The 23,930-nt window shown below is 35.9% G+C and overlaps 1 protein-coding gene across 2 annotated transcripts in view; it reads left to right on the top strand.

The window, feature by feature from the left end:
* Window positions 1–23,930, top strand: part of dysf (neuronal PAS domain protein dysfusion) — a 302,152-nt gene that overhangs the window by 137,543 nt on the left and 140,679 nt on the right. For both annotated transcript variants that reach the window (XM_074126429.1, XM_074126428.1), the window contains exon 3: window positions 4,751–4,818. In XM_074126429.1, the coding sequence (XP_073982530.1) occupies window positions 4,751–4,818 (68 nt within the window). The remainder of the gene's footprint in view (window positions 1–4,750; window positions 4,819–23,930) is intronic.

The raw sequence follows: 23,930 nt of genomic DNA, 5'->3' as shown, positions 1-23,930 counted from the left end.
TTTTTGACATTACCAAACTTAATAATATTGTCCAGTAATATTTAGCTCGAGATAGATTGATTCCTGATGAATTACGTGAAGTCTCGAAGGTATACCTCGGTTTGCCGTTTTACATTTTAAATTTCCGGTTTACGTGTTTTTTTCACCGAAAATGTCAGTTTTGAGGGAAAAAACTGTATTTTTTTTTTCCAGGAAAATGTTGGAAATGAGTTATTGATCTACAAAAAAAAAAGATCTAAGAGAATTGAAAGTGATTTCTAAAGACGTCGATTAGTAAAGTAAAGTAATCGCCTATTTTTTCAGGCGGGGCTTAACGTCCAACTACTAATTAGGTGTCGTGGACGGAGGCGACTAGCAAACATACTTTACTATAAATTTCCCATATTAACCATTAAATAAAATCCAAGGCCTGAGACTAGGGGAATCGAACCCACTAAACCAACAATACATCTTAGCTTTGCGGGTCTAGTCTCTAACCGCCTAACATACTTTACTATAAATTTCTCATATTAGCCATTAAACAAAATCCAAGACCTAGACCGGGGGAATCGTACCCACTAACCAACAATACATCTTTACACATACACATACAACAAGACGTCAATTAAATCATTAGGCAGACTCTATAATAAAACAACTGAAGTTGAAGAATTATAAGACTCAGCTTCATGAAGAAATTATAAGACTAATTAGCTGTTTTTTTTAATGAATATAACATTATCTTTACAGTTTCCAAAGATGGTATTGTTTTCCCAAGATGTACTTAAAATCTACTGTAAGTAGGCAGGCGCACATGAATGTTGTTAACCACGGTAACCGTGCGGCTAAGTTGATTGATCAACTTAGAACACAATACCCAATAGTTTGCTGCTACGTACCAACTAACCAATGAAATAGTGGCTGTTTTTTATTCAGCCAATAACATTGCAGCTTTAATTAGTGTCCTAATTATTTTTATGGGACAATTAAGGTGCGTACTGAACTGTTTTTAGTGTCCTCTCTTTTTATGCGTAACTAAGCCCATATATATATAGCCCCTATCTTGGTTAATATAGGGGGATACTTGGTACTAGGTGTTCTCGGATACGTTTAGATCGTTTTTATCCAATTATCTATCGGCTAACTAACTAAACTCTAAGTTTGTTCTGTTTCACACTTACCTTTCTACAGGAAACGATACTGGAACAATGGCTACTCGGACAATTGCGTAAATCAGGGGCTTAAACTACCTGAATGCTAACGCACGCATTGCTAGCATACGTTTTTTTTATTCTTTTTATTTTATTGTTTTTATTTACGAAATTATTCAGATCCGTAAGATTTCCCCAACTACCACTAGTCTGCCGCACTGGTTGGGTTCTTCACTTAGAATTACGATCATTCTCTGTCCTTAGAGCAGAAAACGAAATACCTAAGAGAATCCCTGAGGACTGTGCCATCGACTCTACAAAATTTTCGGTTTTCGCTCTGTTGAATCACTCAATAATCAATAATAAGCACTACTAGATTCTTTAAATCATTTCTGCTAAAGGGAATCTTTAGGCTTCAAATGAGTTTCTCAAAGTGGAGGAGTACTGCAGACAGTGGACCTATAAAGGTCTTTAGATGAACCCACCTTCACCAATCCGTCAGCTTACTCATTAATCTTTATATATAGAGTAACCACCCAGTAATGACTCACTGCTTTCTTCTGACCTTAATTCTTTGACTAAAACAGACTACCCTAAGACTAAACCAATATGTTTATCTCCAGGTATTTCTAGCTATATTCTAGGATTACAGTAAGTCAGTCGCCTTAGCAGTTGTCATTCTCTAACTCCCTTGTTCTTAGCTGGCGCCTCTAGGACTTTTGTAGTAATTAGCGATTTGCATCTTTAACAAATGAAATTGTGTAATTTTGAATTGTTAATTAATTTTTAGAACAAACTGTAAATTGTAAATTCGTAAACTATGTTTAGAGATAGTCGTTGAGAGTTTGCATCAGCTGTATTTTCAGTCTAATCTAAGGGTCCCAAATCAGCTGTTCAGGTAGAAGCCAAGATAGCGTACTAAGCACAATCTCGGGATTCGTTTTAGAAAGAAGAACGTTTAGGTTCCTTCTAAAGAAACGTAATAGTTGGGGCACTTCTACTTTCATTGACTTTTATACGTCAAAATTTGAGCCCAGAATTTTTGATGGAGTTTAAGGGGATTGGGAGGATTCGGTAAAAAGTCCCCCCCCTTAATACATAGAATAACAATTAAGGGGAAGGAAGTTATTAATGTATAATAAATATTTGTGTTTTGAAATTAATATTTATGAGGAGGTAAGAAGATGATCAATACAAGTCACTCTCCCGCATTTCTCTGCCAATTTGATCTTTATCTAAACTATCTAACAGGCATAGGCATTATTTAAATATCAGCTGGTGTCTTTTTTTTTATCAAACAATGCCTTTTAAAATATATCGTAAAAGATAACAATACAGCTGTGATTATAGGTTTGTCATCTATTTAAATATTATGACGTAGTGTTCGTATCTAACAGAGAGTTTTCACTTTGTAAATATGCTGTTGGAATTGCTATCGGTTATGGAGTATTTTTTTTGGAGTTAGTCGCCCAAAATTTAGCAACTCTTTTTGTCGGACATAAAAATCTATGACGATATTATTTTAGTGACGTAATTAAATGTGTAAAACATCAAATCAATGCTATATATGATTATGTCAAATTATCTTTACAGATAAGAAGTTTTTTACTCAATGAGTGGTAATTTTTAAAAAAGCTAATTAAAGCTAAGATCTGTTGTAAGACAGAAAGGAAAGAGAAGCTCTTAGGAAGTTTATATAATTGTTTTCATGATTTCATGAACTTAAATTTATTATTTTGCGTATTTTTATATTTAGCGTTTATGCAGTAATTATTTGTCAAATCATTCAATGTCAAACTCCATGCTAAGGGGATAAGCCCTAAAAGCAGTATGTAATAAATAAAATAAAATAATTAAATGTGTAATGGAAACTAAGTTGTACAGCTTAGCGGTTTCCACATTGCAGGCCATATTCGTCTTCAGACCTGCGAAGAACTCCATCACCATTTTAAACTTTTCAATACAATTCAATTCAAAGAGCTCATTTTTTCCGATTCTTCACTCGATCGATTTTGGTCTTTTACCCAAAATGCAATATCCAGTCTTTCTTTGCCAGATATTGACTTTGTTCTGCCGAGTTTTGGTTGGGCACCCTTGATCATTATTATTATATATTTGATAATTCTTTACGATAATAATAATTTTTTACTATAAACTCGCCGAGAGAGAAATATTTATATATTGTATGTATTCATACTGACATACTCCTACTTAATATAATCAAGTTAGTGCTAGATGTGTGTAGTTCTAAATAAGAACACTGACAGCGGCGAATAGAGGACTGGTTTTCTTGACGCTGGCTCTTCACAACGCACAACGCCGCCAACTTCTAATCATTGTAGTTAACAATGTAGTTATCTCTTCTGACATGCTCTTTACCGCGCTCTTACCTTCCCCACCACTCCATCCTCCTAACCTTTTTGCCATCCTCTAGAGAATCTAATTTCATGAAGCTTACTTCCTTTTTTTTACGTAGAGTGTGGCTAAAAGTGTGTTAAGAGACGGAAACTACTTTCGTCTTCCTAGGGAACAGAAATTTAGGGAATCATATCAGAATTTCTGATAGAGAATGTACATCGTATATCCGTATTCTGGAGCCCATTGTCCAAAAAAAGTTTTTTTCTTTAAATATCTTAAAAATAGCATTTCTGTGAAGTTGTAAAGTAATTGCCTATTGTTTCAGGCAGGCTTTACGCCCAACTACCAATTAGATGTCGAGGACAGAGGCGTCTAGCAAACATACATTGCTATAAATTTCTCATATTAACCATTTAATAAAATCCAAGGCCTAGACCAGGGAATCGAACCCACTAAACCAACATTATAGCTCTGCGGGTCTAGCCTATAACCACCAAACACATTTTACTGTAAATTTCTCATATTAACTATTAAATAAAATCCGAGGCCTAGACCAGGGGAATCGAACCCACTAAACCAACAATACATCTTAGCTTTGCGGGTCTAGCCTATAACCGCTCGGCTACTGTGGCGACATTTCTGTGGATAATCAAGCTCAAAAAAAATGACTTTAGAGCTTTCATTTATTTATGTACTTACTTTTTTTTTTAGATCAAGTTATTTGCAAAAACTGAAAATTTTTTAAAAATGTTAAAATTATAAATGAATCTCTTAAGTTGACCAATAGGAAATCCCCAGTATTCTCTTATTCAAGGAAATATTATTAACGTTGGTTTATTGGCGTTTATATTCTTAATATAGAATCTGACTTTAATCTTGTGCTAATTACTGTATTCTTCTGGAATTTCTATTTCGGTTTTATAATGATAAGTTTAAAAAAATTTGTTTTAGAAAGGATTTTACTGAATAAAGGAACAGGATATTGGTGTTTGATATCCTGAATAACGATACATTCCACCTTCCGCTCTGTGATCAAAATATAGTACTACAATTCTTGAACCGGAAATGTTTTGTTACTGATTAAAATGTAATATTTTAGACTTGATTTAAAGAATTCTTCAGCATCTCATTCAGTACACTTATGTTGCGGAAGTAATCTGTACTACTTCGAGTTTTTTCTGCTTTACGTATTAAATAAGTATTTTTTTGTTCTTTTAATTACTTCCAGCCTGATTTATCTAAGCTTGCATTTTCTGTTGCAGTTTTCAAACGACACGAAAGTCACCACGGACTGCACCATATCCCCACTCCAAACATTGGCTTCTCCAAGGTAAGAAGTTTATTTATTTATTTATTATTATTATTTTTTGCTCAAGAGTTTTGTGAGTGGGTGTCCCAAAGTCCAAAGAGTAACCCTGTAATCATAGAACCTGATGGTGAGTTAGGGGCTCGGTCACAGACCATCCCAGCGACAATACCCCAGACCCACAATCTGTTTGATTTATCCAGCCTCCACACAGGGAGTGAGTGTGTCTGGATCTCTGATGCCACAATCTCCGCCTACATCCAGGTCTTCTTTTTATTCTCTCTCTCTCTCTCTCTCTCTTCGCTTCTACCCTTCTTTCTATGAACTAATTTAGTTTTTATGGTGTGGATCCAAGGTACGTGAGTTATTCAAGGGGGTTTACTACCTCCTTGTATCTCGAAGTACACCTGAAGCCCTGCAGTTGCCCCGTAAGGAACTCTCTCCATCTCTCTACCTTAACGCCTATGAGGGGGAGTTTACTTCATTTAATTTTAATTATAAGCTTTGCAAGGTCTTCCTCTAAGGAGGAGTTTTATATATTAATTTATAAGTTTTATAGAAAATATCAGGACCTGCTTACTTTTTTAGCCAATAGTCTTGCACTTCTTCCTTTTTTTTCTCAGGTTGACTAACTTTAATTTTGTAACGGCATATCTGGAGGTCATCGGTTTTTTTGTACCTACCCCCAGGATATTTACCCTCTTGTTAGCCTCATCCTGAAAGGGATAATTATTATGTCTATAAAACAAGCCACTACCCAAATCAATTTAAATCCTCTTGAGTTACTAATTAAAATTACGAACATAAGCAATTTTTATTATACCAATTAAAAATTGTCATAATTAAATATACACATCAATCATAACCTATTTTTTCCTAGAATCCTTTTTTTAAAACAATTTTCATGAAAAGCCTTATAACGAAAAGCGGTAGAAATTTGCCAGTAAAAAGTAGTATAAGGAAGTTAAAAAAAGAAAATCGTTCGTGTTTTTTAAACTTCCGGTCAATTTTCTATCGTATGTGGTACCGTAAATTTAAAATGAAGTAGCATTTTACAGAAAAGCAATCCACATCTTTTAAATGGATTGCCCGGAAAAGATATTTAGAACAGGATATTCTTCAGATGGTCATGGACCAGTGAGTTAGGTCTAAAATAAAGAATCTATTTTGTTTTCCATTTGTTTTGAAAGAGTATTCGAGTAAAGACGAATTATTACTATTTTTTTTTTTTTTTTTTTAAATGATTTAAGGCGCGTCAACATCATAAGGTTATTGACGCCCGGAGCTTTTTTCAGTGCACTGTGCGGCCTCCGGACAGTGTTCTCCTTGTTACAGACAACACTGTCCATCACCGGTCAGTGAGCTGTAAGAAGCTTCTAGAAAGAGAAAATCTAAGGGTCAGCAGCTGTATTCGAACCCGGGACCTCCGCATGGGAATCCAATACGCTAGCCGCATAGCTAATCCCTTTCCTTATTATTATTATGTTATTAAAATAATTATTACTTAGAATAGAGTATATTTTCTAGAAAATGACCGAAAAAAATTGATAATTTTGCACTTTTCGTGATGCGATTTTCTGTAAACGCGTAAATTTAACAACTTAATTAATATTCATTAATATCAAACAGAAGTTATTGGCGTAAATAACACTAAAATAGTGCTTTAGAAAAAAAAAATAGTCAAACTACTAACCACTATCAGTGAATCGACAAATATTTCAAATAAATGTTAAAAAACAAAAGTCTCAGACCAGGAAAACTGGTCCAGGCAGAGTCTGTCTGTTGCAAACATCTCGCGAGAATACCTGGCCACCAAAAAAAGGGTACAAGCCCCATAAATGGGGTTTTTGGTGTCTTGTCTTGCCTTGCTCCATGACGTCGGCTGTTTCATTCTCCCTTTTATGGTGAAATATCTTAGGCATCCATAGTAGACAGTGTTATCTTTCTCTAAGTTCCAGAAAGTTTGTCTGAAGGTATTCGAGCTTTGAACTTTGAACTTTTTTTTTTATATCAGAGAGGATGACAATATCTGTTTTGAGATTAAACCAAAAACAGCCTCCAATAGCTCGTATTTCCCATTTTAAAGATGCTTGGAAATTTCCCCCACTTCACACCGGATGTTCTTGATCTATCCGGATACCATCACGTCTTTTTTAACACCAGACAGTGTTTCTTAACACCAACTTTACGGAAACATTTCTTAACCATTGTAAGTCTTAACCGCTCCATCCTTAGGTAGGTTCCAAATATTCCACTCTTTGCTCCTCGAGCCCTTCTCAGTATGTTTGTAAGACATACTTCTAAGAGAAAGTTAAACGGTTCAAGAACTCGAGAACCTTTACTTGAACCAGAAAGATTTGCACACAGCTAAAAATAGAATCTTATTAACAAATTTAAAAAAAAAGAAAAAAAAACAGTGAGATAAGTAAAAAAAAAATCTCTAATTATATGTACGTAATAATCAAGGTGCATTTAATGTAGAGTAAATAACAGGTAATGCCAGCCATTGGAACATATATCGTACTTAAACAATGCCTTGGGTGAATGGTAAGGAGGGGAGTACGGTCATCTGAGTGAGTGATTAGTGCGGAGATCAAGGCAATTCAGCTTGATTAAGGTGTGCGTGGGAACTTTAAAACTCTGATAGCGTTCTTAATTGCATTAGAGAAATAAAATTACCTACATACACGGGCACTGACAGACATATCTATAGCGCGGAGTAATGATGTACTTCCATGAGACGACCGACTGCAGGCAGCGTCTCCTTCATTATTTTCTAATATTCAATAATGCAAATTTATTATCTTGTTTAAAATTCCATAATAACTGGGAAAATGGATATTGTTTAATACAAAACTAGTTTCCTTCTTACAAAAACCTTACAATTGTATCCAGTTGTATTATCGGCAATACTTGTCAGGTTACATTCCTTCAATTATATAACCTTGTAATAAACCTGCAGTCTGGAACAGCTGATCGGCTGGCTAATTAGCTACTTTAATTGGTACACTTTAATCAATTTTCTTATCTGAGCAAAAATTTAATACAATTAGAATATCTAAAGTAAACCCATCCCACAAGGGAAATCCCTTAAACCGGAAGTATAATTTTAGCGGAAAGGACTAGCTATGCGGTTAGCGTATTGGATTCCCACGCGGAGGACCCCAGGTTCGAATCCAGCGGCTGACCCTTAGGTTTTCTCTTTCTAAGTGCTACTTACAGCTCACTGTCCGGTGATGGGACAGTGTAACGAGAGAACATAAAATACTGAAGGAATTTGTTCACTTTCTTGGCGATTCTCTAAAAACAAAAAATCCTTCCTTCTACATTTTTAGCCCTGATCCGCCCGCATTATAAAATATAGTTCTTTTCTTTTTTTGGATGTATCGTATTTAGTCTCCTTTATTAGAAAATTTTTTTGACATAATTCCAAACAGAAGGAAATGGCTTGCACATAGTAAAATAAGATTAATATTAACATCCCTAATTGCCTCACTTCCGCTTTACCTTTTTACTGGACGCCATTCAGTCAATATTTATTCAATTATTCTAAGTGGGAGCTATACGCTACGAGTTAGCCTATGCAGATGACGTAAAGAACATGACAAGGCAATAGATGAACTACAGGTAGCTTTTATGAAATGATAAGCATCGCGTAGGCCTGGCAGATGATAGCCTTTGTAGGTCCTGTGCAGGAGGACTACACGTGTTATGTCAGTGTGAGGGGCTTGAATGGGCTAAGGATTCTCGGGGAGGAAAAACCAAGGCCTGTAAGCTTTACCCAAGAATCGCTCTCCAGTATTAAGAGTCTGATTAAACGGACGGGTTCTGTGAGCTCTAGAGAAGGGGAGCCACAATAGATCCAAAGGGGTCGCAGTGGCGTAGGTCTTAAAGAACGCCCTATTAGAATCTTATCTTATCTTATTCAGTCACTATCGTGGTCCATCTATCTTTCATGTGGTACACTAGTCCTGAATCAGTCTTATTCGAGCATTTTCACTAATTTTGCTGTCAGGAAGTCGTGTAATCAGATATTATTTATTATTTTATTTTTTTTAATGATTTAAGGCGCGTCAACATCTAAGGTTATTGGCGCCCGAAGCTTTTTTCAGTGCTCTGTCGGCCTCCGGACAGTGTTCTCTCGTTACAGACAACACTGTCCATCACCGGACAGTGAGCTGCTAGAAGCTCCTAGGAAGAGAAAATCTAAGGGCCAGCAGCCGGATTCGAACCAGGGACCTTCGCGTGGGAATCCAATACGCTAACCGCATAGCTAATCCCTTCCGTTTACTACTATTATTATTATTAATAATATCATTATTATTATTATTATTATTTGAATTAAAAATTCGCCAACATTAAGTTAAAGTAATACATTCAATTACTTGCTTTACATAAATTTAATGACGTATGAAAAAATTCTGACATAAGAACGTGAATAGGTGCTTCAAAATGTGTTTTTCTAAATGAGGTTGTTCAATATGGTAATTGTTTGTATAAATTGTGACAGACGTGTCTATTCTTCCTTGTGTAGGTCTTATAATGTGTCACCAAACAGAGCCACAGAAAACAGGGCATTAAACAGGTATAAAATGTCTACCAGGGTTACCCTGGTTCTCCTTCACTCTCACTCTCTCTCTCTCTCTCTCTCTCTCTCTCTCTCTCTGGCCACTACACAGCTAAACTAAATGTGGACATTATTTAAATGTAACTTCTTATTATACTAACAGAGTGCGCAACTGTTCTGTATAATACAGAGTGTCGGTTTGTCGCTGTTATAGTGCTCAGGTGGAAAAAAACTAGCAAAGGGCTCATTTTACTAATGTACTTTATTACAGGTTTGGCTAGAAATGTGGCGGCCTCCATTTTAAGTCCGCCAAGTGTGATCACAAACTCACTACTGTTTAGTGACTTAACAAGTGACTACATTTATGTCACCTATAGTCACTATTAGACAGACAATTCACACCTCTGTCTGTTAGTTTCTCTGTCTCACCTGAGAACCAGTTCGCTTTTCGGTAGTACTTCAGTTCTCACCTGGCAACCTGTTACTATCTCATCATCCTTTATTATTTTTTTATTTATTTTACTTTATTTCTTCTTCGTTTTTTTCTTTTTACCTACCTATTTGCTTTACCTGTTTGCTTTCCCATACAGCAGCATCACTTCAAAATCTAGCATTTTAGTTTATTTTGGCTTTTGCTTTCTACTTTTTGTCCGTAAAGTTTGATTCTTGGTTTAAAATAAATAGCTACCACTAACATGAGACAATATTTCTGCAGAACTTCAGTGGAGGGGGAACTATAAGGAGGCCTACCCCAAAAATTGATGCAATAATTCTGTAGTAATTAGCTATATTCTCTGTAATCGCTAAATAATGGACCCTTTTATTACATTTAGAATAATTTTAATGGTTTGGGCGCACAGAAAGAGGTCCGTCGCGGCGGACTGCGACATAGGGACGTCACAGAGGACGCGATATCTTTGTTTGAGCGCTCCAGTTTGGTCGCTTTCTTCTTGAGAAGTAGTAGTGCGTTTTCTTGTTCTTTGTTTTAATTTTTACATATTGAGTATGAGCTCGGACGAAGAGCAACAACTTCTTCTGCTATTATCTTTGCAAAGCAAAAAGAAGAAAAGACGAATATTGGGTGCATGAAATTAATAAGAAGAGAGAACAAGTAGAGCAGTGATTCCCAACCTGTGGTCCACAAGAACTAAAATATGGTCCGCGAAACCCTTAATATTTTTAAAATAATAATATATTTATTTGACATGCGGCCGCGTGTGCGGCGACGACGCGGTGTGTGGGATGTCGTGCGAGCTTAGAGCGCTTAAAAACAAGTCCAGTAGTCGACTAAAAGCAAATGATGATGTGCGTGCCGCTTTGAGCAATCTCATCAATCCCAGGATTACTACCCACCTTGTTAAGAAAATGCAAGCTCAAAAAGCGCATTAATATAACTGAAAACACAAATCATAATGTTAATTATAGTTTATTTTTAAAATCTAAAAGTAGTTTATTGTGATATCATGTGGTCCCTGCTTACAACAAAAATATTAAAATGATCCCTGGTCATAAAAAGGTTGGGAACCACTGAATTAGAGGAATACCACCGCTTAAGTATCGAACTGGAGTCACATGAAGATAGTTTTTTTTTTAAAAAAAACAAAAATCTGCATTTGCGCTCATTTTCTTTAAAAATTTCAATTTCTTCACTCATTTTTGATCCAAAAGTGGGAAGGCGGTCACGTTGAAAACTGAAAATTTGGTACTACCAGAAACGCTTGTCATCGTGACAAAGACTAGCCCGCAGCGATAGGAGACCGCGTTCTGTTTGACAGAGATGATTTAAAATTGTGTAATACCGCCTGCCGCCTCGGTTGGAGATCGTAACCCGCCGCGACTGACCACTTTCTGTATGTCCAAGCCTTAAATCCTTATTGATGAGCAATATGAGCTTAAATATAATTAGAAAGTTTTTACTTTTAATTGAATCATACAAAAAAATTAATCTATGATTAATGATTACACCAGCGTTAAAGTCACGAAGAATTTACTAAAAAGGTTTAACAAAGATCTTTAAAGAAAAACTTTTATTAATTAAAGATTTGAGAAATCAAGATAAAGGCTTAGAGTTACAATTTACTATAGGATTCTCACTAAATTTTTTTTGGAGGGGGCCATGGGGTAATTTTTTTTTAACCAATCCTGCTACTCTTTACAGATTTCTGGAACATGATGAGCTAAAAAAAATGGCCGCTTTCTTGGTATTAAATTAACTAGAATATGTTTAGTTAACTGTGCAGTTTATCTTGGTCATACTATTAATAGATTTAATAGATTAAAAGTTAGAGAGAGAGTGAGTAGGTTCTAAAGATAGTTATAAGAAGATTGAAGGTTATTGTAGGTTGTAGTATTTGGCGGTGAGTACCCATAGTGGGCTGTGGACTAGTCTCTAAAGCCTCCTTGTACGCACACTCCTCTAGAGATCTAACACTGGCGATAACATCTAGATGAGGCTAGTTAACACGGTAATATTATATTGAAGACAATATCTCACCCGCAGTACATTGTCGGCAGCCCTCGGCCTATGAGACTAGTTCCATAGTCTTGGCTCCTATATCGGGACCTTTCTACAGCCTCCACTTCTTCTACATCCTTCATGTGGACTCCTTTTTATCAAAACTAAACACACACTTACAGACACAAAAGCTTAGCGCTGGAGCTTCCACAATCTTATCGTAAGACCCCCTCCATCCACACTTATCCACTGCTGCTTGTTTTCATACCTGTATGCACCATATTGTTTGCCAGCGATCTTGTTCGGCCATTAATTCTATTATATACAATTTATCTTAGCCAGCACAGAGACTTAGTGGCTCTGAAAATGGTAACACGCTGAACAAGACTCCAGACTGTCGGCTGAACAGTTTACTCCACTATTGCTGCCAATATATTTAGGGTGATGATTCCAAACAAAAAGGTGTCCTTAATAATTCTTTACTAATTAATGCATAGATTTATTTTAAATAAGGATATTTTTTTAAAAAAGCTTCTTTTCGCCTTCAAAGGATGTCCATGCTTCAGATATCACACCACCGGGTACTAAGCCCAATGGATAGTACAACGGAACACAGATCTAATCTTTTTCGATATAACAAATACTCGTAAAATAGTAGAAGTCTGTGTCCTACGATTTTGTTGTCTATTTGTTGGTCTTCAGATTCCTTACTTATGATTAAAGGCCAAAAAAATCATAAAAATAATAAATTCCAAGCGTAGGTATATAACAATTTTTGAATAGTTCCTTTTGCCCATTTCTTATCTTAGATTAAGGCTCCACGGTAGCCGAGCGGTTAGAGGCGATACCTGCGAAGTTAATATGTATTGTGGTACTGGGTTAGATTCTCAGTCTTAGGCCTTGGATTTTATTTAATGGTTAATAAAAGAAATTTTCAGTAAAGTATGTTTGCTAGTCGCCTCCGTCCACGACACCTAATTGGTAGTTGGACGTTAAGCCCCGCCTGAAGAAATAGGCGATTACTTTACTTTACTTGTATCTTAGATTAGTATGAGGGAACTTAATAAAGACGAACTTCTTCGTGTACATCTTTTATACATCTTCATGTGAAGTATTTAATAGTTGTTAAGTAGCAGCCCACACCATTGAAAAGTCCCTCCAAGAGCAGTGGCCGAACTGCCTCTTCCCCTACCGACAAGCTCTAATAAGCGCCATGTTGGAAAAGGCTATGTACCTAGAAAAGAAAAATCTTGTTTGATAATGAATTCAATTCAGGATGACCAGGAAATCCCACGCTACTGAAATTAATAGCCAGTAAAGCCACCTGATTGGTGGGATTGGGTTTCCTCATATCATACTCTCAGTAACACAAGTACATATCAAAAAGGTTTGATTCTGAATTTTATTCAGAATTCTCTCTTATACGATCGATGTCGAATGATCCTTTAGTTCCTCCATTAGTACTTACTGCACAGCACTACAGCCCGGGGTGGGCCTTGGCTTCCTTAACAACATTGCTCCCTGCACTCGGCTTTCCTTTTCCAATTTGTGACGCCCAATATATTCAGGTCGTTTTCGACATCCTGAGCCCAACGTCTTTTTGGACGTCCTCTTCCTTTTTTGCCTTGCATAGCGGATAAGAAGATTTTCTTCGGCATTCTATCGTGCGGCATTCTTACTTCTTGTTGCCTAACCATTCTATTCTTCTAGCTTTAATAAACTTAACAATATCCCACTCTCCATACAGCTCATATAGCTCAATATTTTTTACTGTTCATTATTTTTAGTGACTGATTCATAGTTTCAATAGGATGAAAAAATAATTGCCATTTCAGTCGTGATACATTTATTCTGCCGACCTTTCGACCTAGGGACTAGGTCATCTTCAGGGCTAGTTTACAAAGTAATATTTTACATTAAAGAGTTGGTGTGTCTTCTGTCTCTCTGTTCATGGACTTAACTGTTGACAACCTAACTCATATCACACACAGACCGATCACACTCAGTCCATGAACAGACAAGACAGAAGACACACCAACTCTCTAATGTAAAATTATTACTTTGTAAACTAGCCCTGGAGAAGACCTAGTCCCTAGGTCGAAAGCTCGGCAGAATAAATGTATCACGACTGAAATGGCAATTATTTTTTTCATCCTTTTCAATATTTTTTCTCATTCTCCATTCACCTCCCTCAAATACGGGTCCATATTATCTTCCTCAGCATTTTTCTTTTTGAAGACTTTCAACATTTTCATGTTTCGGAGGTACAAGACACGACTAGTCTTATTAATGTTTTGGTACAAGTTTACTTTTGTTTTTCGTGACAATAAGGTGGAACGGAAGAACTTAATATTAGCGAAGTAAGCGCCGGTTACTGGCCATAATCCTCAGAGATAATCTTATTCTCACAATTGAGCTCATCCTCCAAAGTAAGTAAACGACTTTACCTCTTCAAAACGATATCCTCCATTAGTAAATGTTACTAATGCTTCGACCTAATTCCTAAATTAGCAAACTGGAGTCACTTGTATTCCCTCTAATAAATAATTAGGATGAAAGTTTATTTAAATGTGGGTGGGATATTTTAGATTTATGAGTATGTTGGGGCTGCGAAGTGCAGTGTGTTACTTATGTCTAGTGTAGTCGTGGAGATATTTGGATATGTGGCGCTTCCACAAGACATTATAGAGTATTGTTATAAAGGCTATTTTCTCTTTACCTCCAACCCATGCTGGAAGACCAAGATGTTTAGGATGTGTGCACTCTGCAGAAGAGTAGAAGGGAGAGTTTCACGAACATAAGAACTACTTCTTTGAGAGAGAGGGACCGCACACATGAGTGCTAGTTCGATATAGAACACGGTCAGAGAATGGGGGATTAACTTCGTAGATATCCGTTGGGCGCTTCCTCTATGCTTAGTCTATTCTCCAGGCCAGGTAACGTTAGTCTCTTTCTCCCTCACCGCCCTCAGGATAAGAACAATAAGAAGAGAGATCTTCTCTTGTGTCCCTATTCTACAAAAAAAAAGAAATCTCCCTGATACAAACAACACAAACACATTGCAACATTTACAATGCACACATATTCACTATCAAACCATGCTCTGCAAGTTTTTCTAACTTCAGCTTTATGCAAATGGATATAACCTTTTCTTCCCTTCCTCATCCCTACATATATCTGTCTACATTCATACAAAAACATTCAGCGTAACAACAAATCGAGGGATGGTTTCTCCTCTGCCGATCTTGCGGGGGAGGGGTGTGGAAGGGGCAAAACAACACTTTCCTAACCTCTTCTTCCTCCTTATAACACAATCATGACCTTCTTCTATCGTGATTAATAATATAAATTGACTTGTGGGGTTGGCTACACTGTGAATATATATATATTTAAAACAATAGAATCATATACTAAGTACACGATCTTATAACTGTGTCTAAATATATTATGCTCTTTATTTATAAATAATATATTGTAGAGCTTCTGCATTTATCTATTAATAATTCTACTATAAAGCATTTATTTAAATTAAAAACATCATAATCACGGCTCATTGGTTTAAGTCAATTACAGTCCAATTCGCACTATCACACGTTTTGCATTTTCTACCCAAGAACAACTTCCTGTAAGGTGAACTAGTTTTTTTACCCGAAAATTTCGCATATTGAGTTACCTTCAAAAAAAAAAAAAAAGTTTGAAAAATCAAAGTTATAACAATCTAAGTCCAATAAGTAAAAGTTATAAGCGAAGTATTTCGAAAATGTTAGATTCCTCTTTTAAAAAAATGGCCTCTTCCGGTAACCAAAAAAATGTTCTCATGATTTTTGAGACGTCTTAATTTTATATAAGTAATATTTCCGTTAATTAAGGCGCCAAGCCGAGCGGTTATAGGCTAGACCCGCAAAGCTAAGATGTATTGTCGGTTTAGTGGGTTCGATTCCCCTGGTCTAGGTCTTGGATTTTATTTAATGGTTAATATGAGAAATTTGCAGTAAAGTATGTTAGGCGGTTATAAGCTAGACCCGCAAAGCTAAGATGTATTATTGGTTTAGTGGGTTCGATTCCCCTGGTCTAGGTCTTGGATTTTATTTAATGGTTAATATGAGAAATTTTACAGTAAAGTATGTTAGACGGTTATAAGCTAGACCCGCAAAGCTAAGATGTATTATTGGTTTAGTGGGTTCGATTCCCCTGGTCTAGGGTCTTGGATTTTATTTAATGGTTAATATGAGAAATTTGCAGTAAAGTATGTTAGGCGGTTATAAGCTAGACCCGCAAAGCTAAGATGTATTATTGGTTTAGTGGGTTCGATTCCCCTGGTCTAGGTCTTGGATTTTATTTAATGGTTAATATGAGAAATTTTACAGTAAAGTATGTTAGACGGTTATAAGCTAGACCCGCAATGCTAAGATGTATTGTTGGTTTAGTGGGTTCGATTCCCCTGGTCTAGGTCTTGGATTGTATTTAATGGTTAATATGAGAAATTTTACAGTTAAGTATGTTAGACGGTTATAAGCTAGACCCGCAATCCTAAGATGCATTGTTGGTTTAGTGGGTTCGATTCCCCTGGTCTAGGTCTTGGATTGTATTTAATGGTTAATATGAGAAATTTTACTGTAAAGTATGTTAGGCGGTTATAGGCTAGACCCGCAAAGCTAAGATGTATTATTGGTTTAGTGGGTTCGATTCCCCTGGTCTAGGTCTTGGATTTTATTTAGTGGTTAATATGAGGAATTTTACAGTAAAGTATGTTTGCTAGTCTCCTCCGTCCACGACACCTAATTGGTAGTTGGACGTTAAGCCCCTTTACCTTTTTTTTACTTTATTTCCGTTAATTAAACGGAAGTGGCACGTTATAGGAAAATCTAGTTACCCTCTCTCTCTCTCTCTGTAAATTAGGGAAAAAAATGTTTTTATCCTCTGTGCACTAAGACTGGATTGTTGGTACCCTCAATGTGACAAAGTACTAAGCACAATTGACTACATATTTAAGTAAATATTTGTACTACACGCTGAAGTAAATACCTTACAGAAGGAAAAAGAATACTGTCGTCTGTAAATGTAAATAAAATAAGTATAAAAAATAAATAAATAGAATATAAGTACCTAAATTAAATATTGATTCAACACTTCAAAATTTTACCAATCTGCTTAATATATATAAAGTAAGGACTTTAACCTTTCGCAAAGAAACCTCTTCTATTTACATTAGATTTGTACCAAATCACATTAAATAAATAATTGGATATTTTATTTGTAAATTTAATGGTAAATAAACTTTATGGAGATGAAATTTGAAAGGAATAGATTTAGATGCGTGCATTGTATGGTGTGATGTGCGTGGTATATGGATTGGTTAAATGATGATTGCGTGTCAGCCAGTAATGCTCCTGCGTTTGTATATTTCTATGTATGTTCGTATTATGCAAATAGGTAAAACAAAAAACACAGGAAGAGACGACGGAGATAGTTTCCACAGATCGACCGGGTTCCCACACAATCTCAGCCTTCTCATAGCCCACCACCTTCACATAGAAATCTCATTATATATAGTGAACCTGTTAGCAGATAACAAATAATTATCCACCAATCGATCGTGCCGCCAATAGAATTATAATAAGGCAAGAAAAAAAAAACTGTTATTTAGAAATAAGGTTATTTATTTCCACCTGGTATTTTACCCGGGAGTTTATTTTTTTCTTCTTTTTTTTGGATAAGATTATTCTCACCATCTTTTTTCACATGATTTTTTTGTACAATGTAACATCTTAAACATAGACTGGATTAGATTCCGGACATTCCAACAATCTGCTGCTAATTTCTTTTGTTTATTGTGAAAGTATACAACATCCGCGTGTACGGAATTTAGATAATTCAAATCTAGGGTTTACCACTTTCTTGACTTCCGGTTTCGAGCTTTTCAGCGCCAAGTTACAAGTGGGATCAAATCGAAACATCACTTTCAGTGATATTCTCTAAAAAATACCTTTCTCTGCATCAGGAGCTCTTAAAAATGAATATTTTGTGTAAGAACTTAATTTTTACTATACTATAAACAACAACCCCTGGGATTGTTGCAAAAACAGTGTTGTTTCCTTCTACTTGAATTAACTTAGGCAGCGCATTAATTAATGTTCCCATTTTGGTTGTAGTGGCTGATGTTCTAATCTACTTTTGTAGCTAAAGATTTTGGTTTAGATTCTTCGATTCTAGCCTTGGTCTACTCGTATTTTCTTTTAATCCCCCAGAACTTCATAAAGTTATCTTAACTATTCACACAATTTGTTTAGTTACCTCTCAGTTTAAACAGTCGAGTAAACTTTTTTCTTTTTTCTCACTCAGTAAATAATGGAATCATAAAATATGATTTAAACGATGTTTATTGAATGGCAATGGTGATAAAATATTCATGTGGCCATTTATTCATTTGTGCTACATGCCATTAGTAGATTTATGAATATAAATATATATATCTATTGTGCAGTTTATTGTGTTTGACTGGCATCTAATTTTATTTGACATGTTTGAACTTGCACGACATCCATCGTCATCACAACTAGAGAGACGCACAATATCCATGTTGTTAACTATTTATTAAATATAGATCTAAAATAAATATATGGATTATGTACTAGTTCCTCCTTCAGAGGGTCGAACAACCATTCCTCCCTAATTTATCGTATTGTCCTGGAAAAAAAATTATCAAAATTAAAACCAGGGATATTTTGTGATGAAAAATCGAAATAAAGCTAATCAAACTAAAAGCGAAAAAATTATACGGCGTTTAAGGTATGCTAAGAACGCATTGAATCAATGTGTTGCGGGCTAAATCTATCTAATACATATTTAAAACTTTAGCTAAAAATAATTTTGACTGAATTCTAATTTCTTTTTTAAAAAAAATACCGCAATGCTTTCGTGTTATGCTGGTTTCCGTATCTAGTTTAAATTATACTTATATAAATTATACTTAATGCTTGCTTATTACTTACTTGAGAGAGGGGTGGTTATTCTTTCGTCTGAAGAAACTAGTACATAATCCATATATTTATTATATATATAATAAGTAGTTAACGTGGATAAAAATAGATAATTATTGTGCGCTTCTCTAGTTGTGATGACGACAGATGTCGTGCAAGTTCATACATGTCAAATAAAATTATACTCATAAAGTATTCTTATTTATATAAATTGTACAAACAAATTATTTGATTCTATTTATTGACATTTTAATAATAAAATAAATATTTTCGACTACTTAACTTTGTGTTGTGAATCAAAGAATATAGAAAAACAAATACAGTATATTTAAGTGTTAATCATTTTTTGCTAGTTTCATTTTTTTGGAAGTCGCAAAAAAAATCAATAAATAAGCAGATATAAAGTAGTTTGCTTGTATGTTTCAAAAAATTGTTCTTAAAGGTAATGATCTCCTTTTAAAAGCACTTGAAATTTCCTAGTTAATAATTTTAGAAGAACTGAAATAAGTCAGTTAACTACTTTAGTAACAAATGGCCGAACCAGAAGTAATAGAAATACCAAAATAAAAGACATATAACATACTAACAGTAGCCTAGGGGGAAGGTTATGGTTCTATAGTCTGGTTCTAAGGCCGGAGTGTATTAGTAGGAGTTCTCAGGTGATTAGAAGACTGCCGGGAGTATTGATTGGGTGGAACTATGATTATTTGTTGTAAAGTTTACTAATGAACCATCAGTACTGACAGGCTCCAATGAGAAACAGGGCGACTACTTACTTGTCTAACTAGTCAATAATCAGTCAGCTAGCTGAGTAGTAATACGGTGTGTGTCACTAAGAGACTGGCCAGTGGAATACGCTCTTAGTCTTGGAGATCTTGAAAACATCATGTCTTTCACTCTCTCTCTTTGTCTTCAAGATATTACCGGAGCACTCAACGCCAGACACCGCTACTTATACAGTAGCTACTACCACCATCAACCTTCTTCATCTAATCAATCATACTCCACACAATATTTTACTCCACTGGGCCTCTATTATTGCTATTATAACTTTTCTCGGCTTAATTAATTGCGGCTAGTTAACTCTCCTTTCGTAAATCATTTACTCCACTGTACTCTCTATGGTCCAGTCTTTATTTTTGTAATCTGTGGAAGCTGTACGAACCAAGATGGCTGACGCCCACATCATAAGATCATTCAATACCGTGGGAAATCCAAGGAAGAACAAATTATTGGACTATAACCAACAATCAACGGGCTGAATCAACGTTCCACTTTGAGAATTTGGATAACATAACTTCTTTGATCCTAATTATTCGATCTTGGCGGGTAGCCAAGTCTAATAACACGAATAGTACGCTCACTGAGTGAAGGGGGCGCGCTTGGTGGTTAGCGAAAACTGGATTCCTTGGAGGAGATTAAGGCTGGAAACATAGTGGAGCGGCGAGCAAAGCGGCGAAAACAAACACTAGTTAACATATGGGACCGCGCATAGTGGGGAGTGGGGAGCAAAGCGAAGATAGAGCAACGCGTTGTGACATGTTTGATTAAGTAAAGTAAAAAGTAAAGTAATTTTTTCGGTCGGGGCTTAACGTCCAACTACCAATTAGGTGTCGTGGACGGAGACGACTAGCAAACATACTTAATAACTGTAAAGTTCTTTTATTAACCATTAAATAAAATCCAAGGCCTAAGACCGGGAATCGAACCCAGTACCACAATACACATTAGCTTCGCAGGTCTCGCCTCTAACCGCTCGGCTACCGTGGTGCCTGACATGTCTGATTACTTCGCTCTCATCGCGCTCGATTTTCAAGCTTAAAGTGGATATTGCTGCATTTATTGGTGTAGTTTGTTTACAGAAACTTCTGTGGGACCAAAACGATCTTCTAATTCGTCCTTTTCTTGATTAACATGCCCTCAACACTGGTTAGTATTTAATTAAATGTTGAAATAGACATTCGAAAATACGTATGAAACTTGCCAGGATGCTCCCGAAGTTGTTTGGTACAAGTGATGAAATTCACCATGGTTCATGTCTAGTCCTGTTTATAACATGAACACTGCAGCCTCCTGCTACTAAAGCTGCTGTAAATACCAAAATTTTCAAGGATGAATTTTCGTATAGAAATAATTCCTCTTGCATCATGTCTCGTCGAAAGGAGAAACGCGACTAAACTCCGTCACTATGTGCATGTGACTCTTTGCTAGCTGCTCTTCAGGTCTCTTTTGATTAAAAGCAACTATCATTGCCGCTTTGCTCGCCTCTCCACTATGTTTTGCAGCCTAAGGGGTTTGAATCCAGCTGTAGATGTTCTCTTCTTAGGAGCTCCTTTCAGCTCCAGTGTACAGTGTGCTCTGTAACGAGGGAACCAGCAACAAAATCATTGGAAGCTGCAACAAATAAGTTAGCAGGTCACAAAATTAGAATGCTTTCCATACGTCCATAGCAGGAATGCAACCTTAATCTTTCTCTAAAAGATGGAGTCCACATTGAATGAGATAGCTAAAACATCTAAATTGAATGTTAAAGGTAAAAAAAAAAGATAGAAGAAATTTAATGGACTCTTTTATTTTGGAAATCCACATTATAGGTGATAAAAATCCATAAATACTTTATTATATATTATAAATAGATTGGGCGGGTATTATTATTATAGTATGATTATTGTTTAATAAAATAAAATAAAAGGAATAAATGGGGTCCCAAGATATTGGGCCCGGGGCGTCAACACTGACGCTAACAAAACAGTGTAGCGTCCTTTAATCTTCCCAAACACAATTACAACTACATCACACCCACAGACACACAGACACATAAAACCGCTCAAATATAACCCAATGGGTTAGCCGTAGATTGCATGAAAATTAACCATTTACACCACACACTCACACGTTCAAAACACACTGCCATTATGATTTCCATCTAAATTATCAGCTGTAAAACATATGTATAGATAAATGCGTTTTACTTAATAGATATACATATATTGAATAAGATACGGTTATTTTGTTATCAGTTAATTTTCATAGCATTATCATTGTTGGTGAAATGTTGGCCTTTATTATAATGTTTTTCCTCCTTTAACCGGAAGTATTCTGTTACAGATTGGGTTGATTCTCTATTTTGAGTAAAACACTTTTTGAGATCCTTCAAGAAAGTAACAAATTTGTCGTCTCAGGTTGATGTTTTGTGAGGTTGCATGTCCGCTGCAATTTAAAAAACGTAGAAAATATCATTAAGATAGTCGAAAAGAACAACTTAATGAAAATATTTTTTATTTCTTCCATTATTTTTTCATTTCCGGTGTCTTAACCTCTCGGATGTTGGGTATCAGTCTTTATTCCTTGCCTAATTTGTCCTCTAGTCCTAGTCCAGTCTATAGATTCTCGTAGATTGTGGCAGTTTTTGGTGTGATCCATTATATTTGAAATCATTATTTTGAAACCATCACAATGGCATCTCCCAGTTTCTTCCAATAATTTTGTATCTTTAGCCGTTCTTCTCCGTCAGACTTCCGTTCATACTGCCCATCTTAAATACTGTCTTCCTCTTTTCTTCCCCCCCCCCTTCAATTCAGCTCCAGCGATGTCCATTCTGACATTCTTCTTGTCAGTCAATCTTGCAAAATATCTCCTGTCCAGTTTCATTACTTTATCTGCGTGTTTCTTTATGTCATCTAGTCTCATCTTTTTATTCCGCCAAATCTTTATGACTTATTTTTCCCTCCTTTCGTGTAAAGTTAAGAATACTCCTGTCTATCGACTTTTTGAGTCGATAATTCAGCTCTGATACGTGAGATTATTGTTCGAAATAATTTCAAGTTGATTAAGAAGAAGAAGAAAATAAGTTTATTATTCTGGGACTATTGTGCCCTAAGAATAAATACGTACATGTGCAGTTAGAGGCCCTATTAGTTTGGCCTAACTTTTAAATATTTATAAATAAAAATAAGTATATACAAAAATGAAAAATCAAAATTAATTAAATAAAGGGATACAATTATAGGTTCGGAGAAAGCTGGTTACAAAAAAGATAATTGAACAGAAGGGATTTAAAGATGGAAAGGGTAGAAGCATGACGGACAGACGAAGGCAGGGAGTTCCAGAAAGAGGTAGCACGTATTACGAAGGATTTGTCGAAGGATGAAGTACGATGTGAGGGAATATGTAGAGATCAGACGAACGAGATCTAGTATTACGGGGAATGGATCGAGGATTTAGAACTTGAAGAGTTGAAAAAATATAAGATAGTCTTTGAGATTGAGGCGCCACGGTAGCCGAGCGGTTATAGGCCTTGGATTTTGTTTAATGATTAATATGAGAAATTTATAGTAAAGTATGTTAGGCGGTTATAGGCTAGACCCGCAAAGCTAAGATGCATTGTTGGTTTAGTGGGTTCGATTCCCCCGGTCTTAGGACTTGGATTTTATTTAATGGTTAATATGAGAAATTTATAGTAAAGTATGTTTGGCGGTTAAGATATACTAGACCCGCAAAGCTAAGATGTATTGTTGGTTTAGTGGGTTCGATTCACAGTGTCTAGGCCTTGGATTTTGTTTAATGATTAATATGAGAAAATTATAGTAAAGTATGTTTGCTAGTCGCCTCCGTCCACACCTAATTCAGTAGTTGGACGTAAAGCCTGCCTGAAAAAATAGGCCTTTGAGATTGGATGGCTTGGAAAGTCAAATTAACGAATCCACAGAAGAAATTAGACTAGGTTCTTGTAGGGCAGCCTTAAAGGCCTACGCCACCGCGACCCCATGGATCTATTGTGGCTCCTACTACTCTAGAGCTCCGTCCGTTACAATCAGACTCTTAATTCTACTCTACAGAAGAGACTCAAGTCTTAAATGTACAATTTTTTTGAACTTGAACGCTCGCTACGGACAAGCTAGACCAACAATATTTGTACCTAATATTTCCCTGTCTCCTTCACTAGATTATCCAGCTAGCAATATTTCTTGAAATTGCCAAGATCCTGGATTGTTTTTTCTAGCTTTTCATCCTAGCTTTGTTGCTAAATAAAATATCCTTGGATAAATTGAAAAGTGTAAGTCAAATGGGAAAAGGCAAAAACAAAAAACCTAATCTCTAGGGATAATGTAATATCCCAAATAATCGGGGATTT

The sequence above is a fragment of the Rhodnius prolixus genome, unplaced genomic scaffold (assembly GCF_049639745.1).
Source record: "Rhodnius prolixus isolate KJV_2025 unplaced genomic scaffold, Rpr scaffold_3, whole genome shotgun sequence".
In the NCBI taxonomy this organism is placed as follows: Eukaryota; Metazoa; Arthropoda; class Insecta; order Hemiptera; family Reduviidae; genus Rhodnius; species Rhodnius prolixus.
This window is presented reverse-complemented; position numbering and strand designations above follow the sequence as displayed.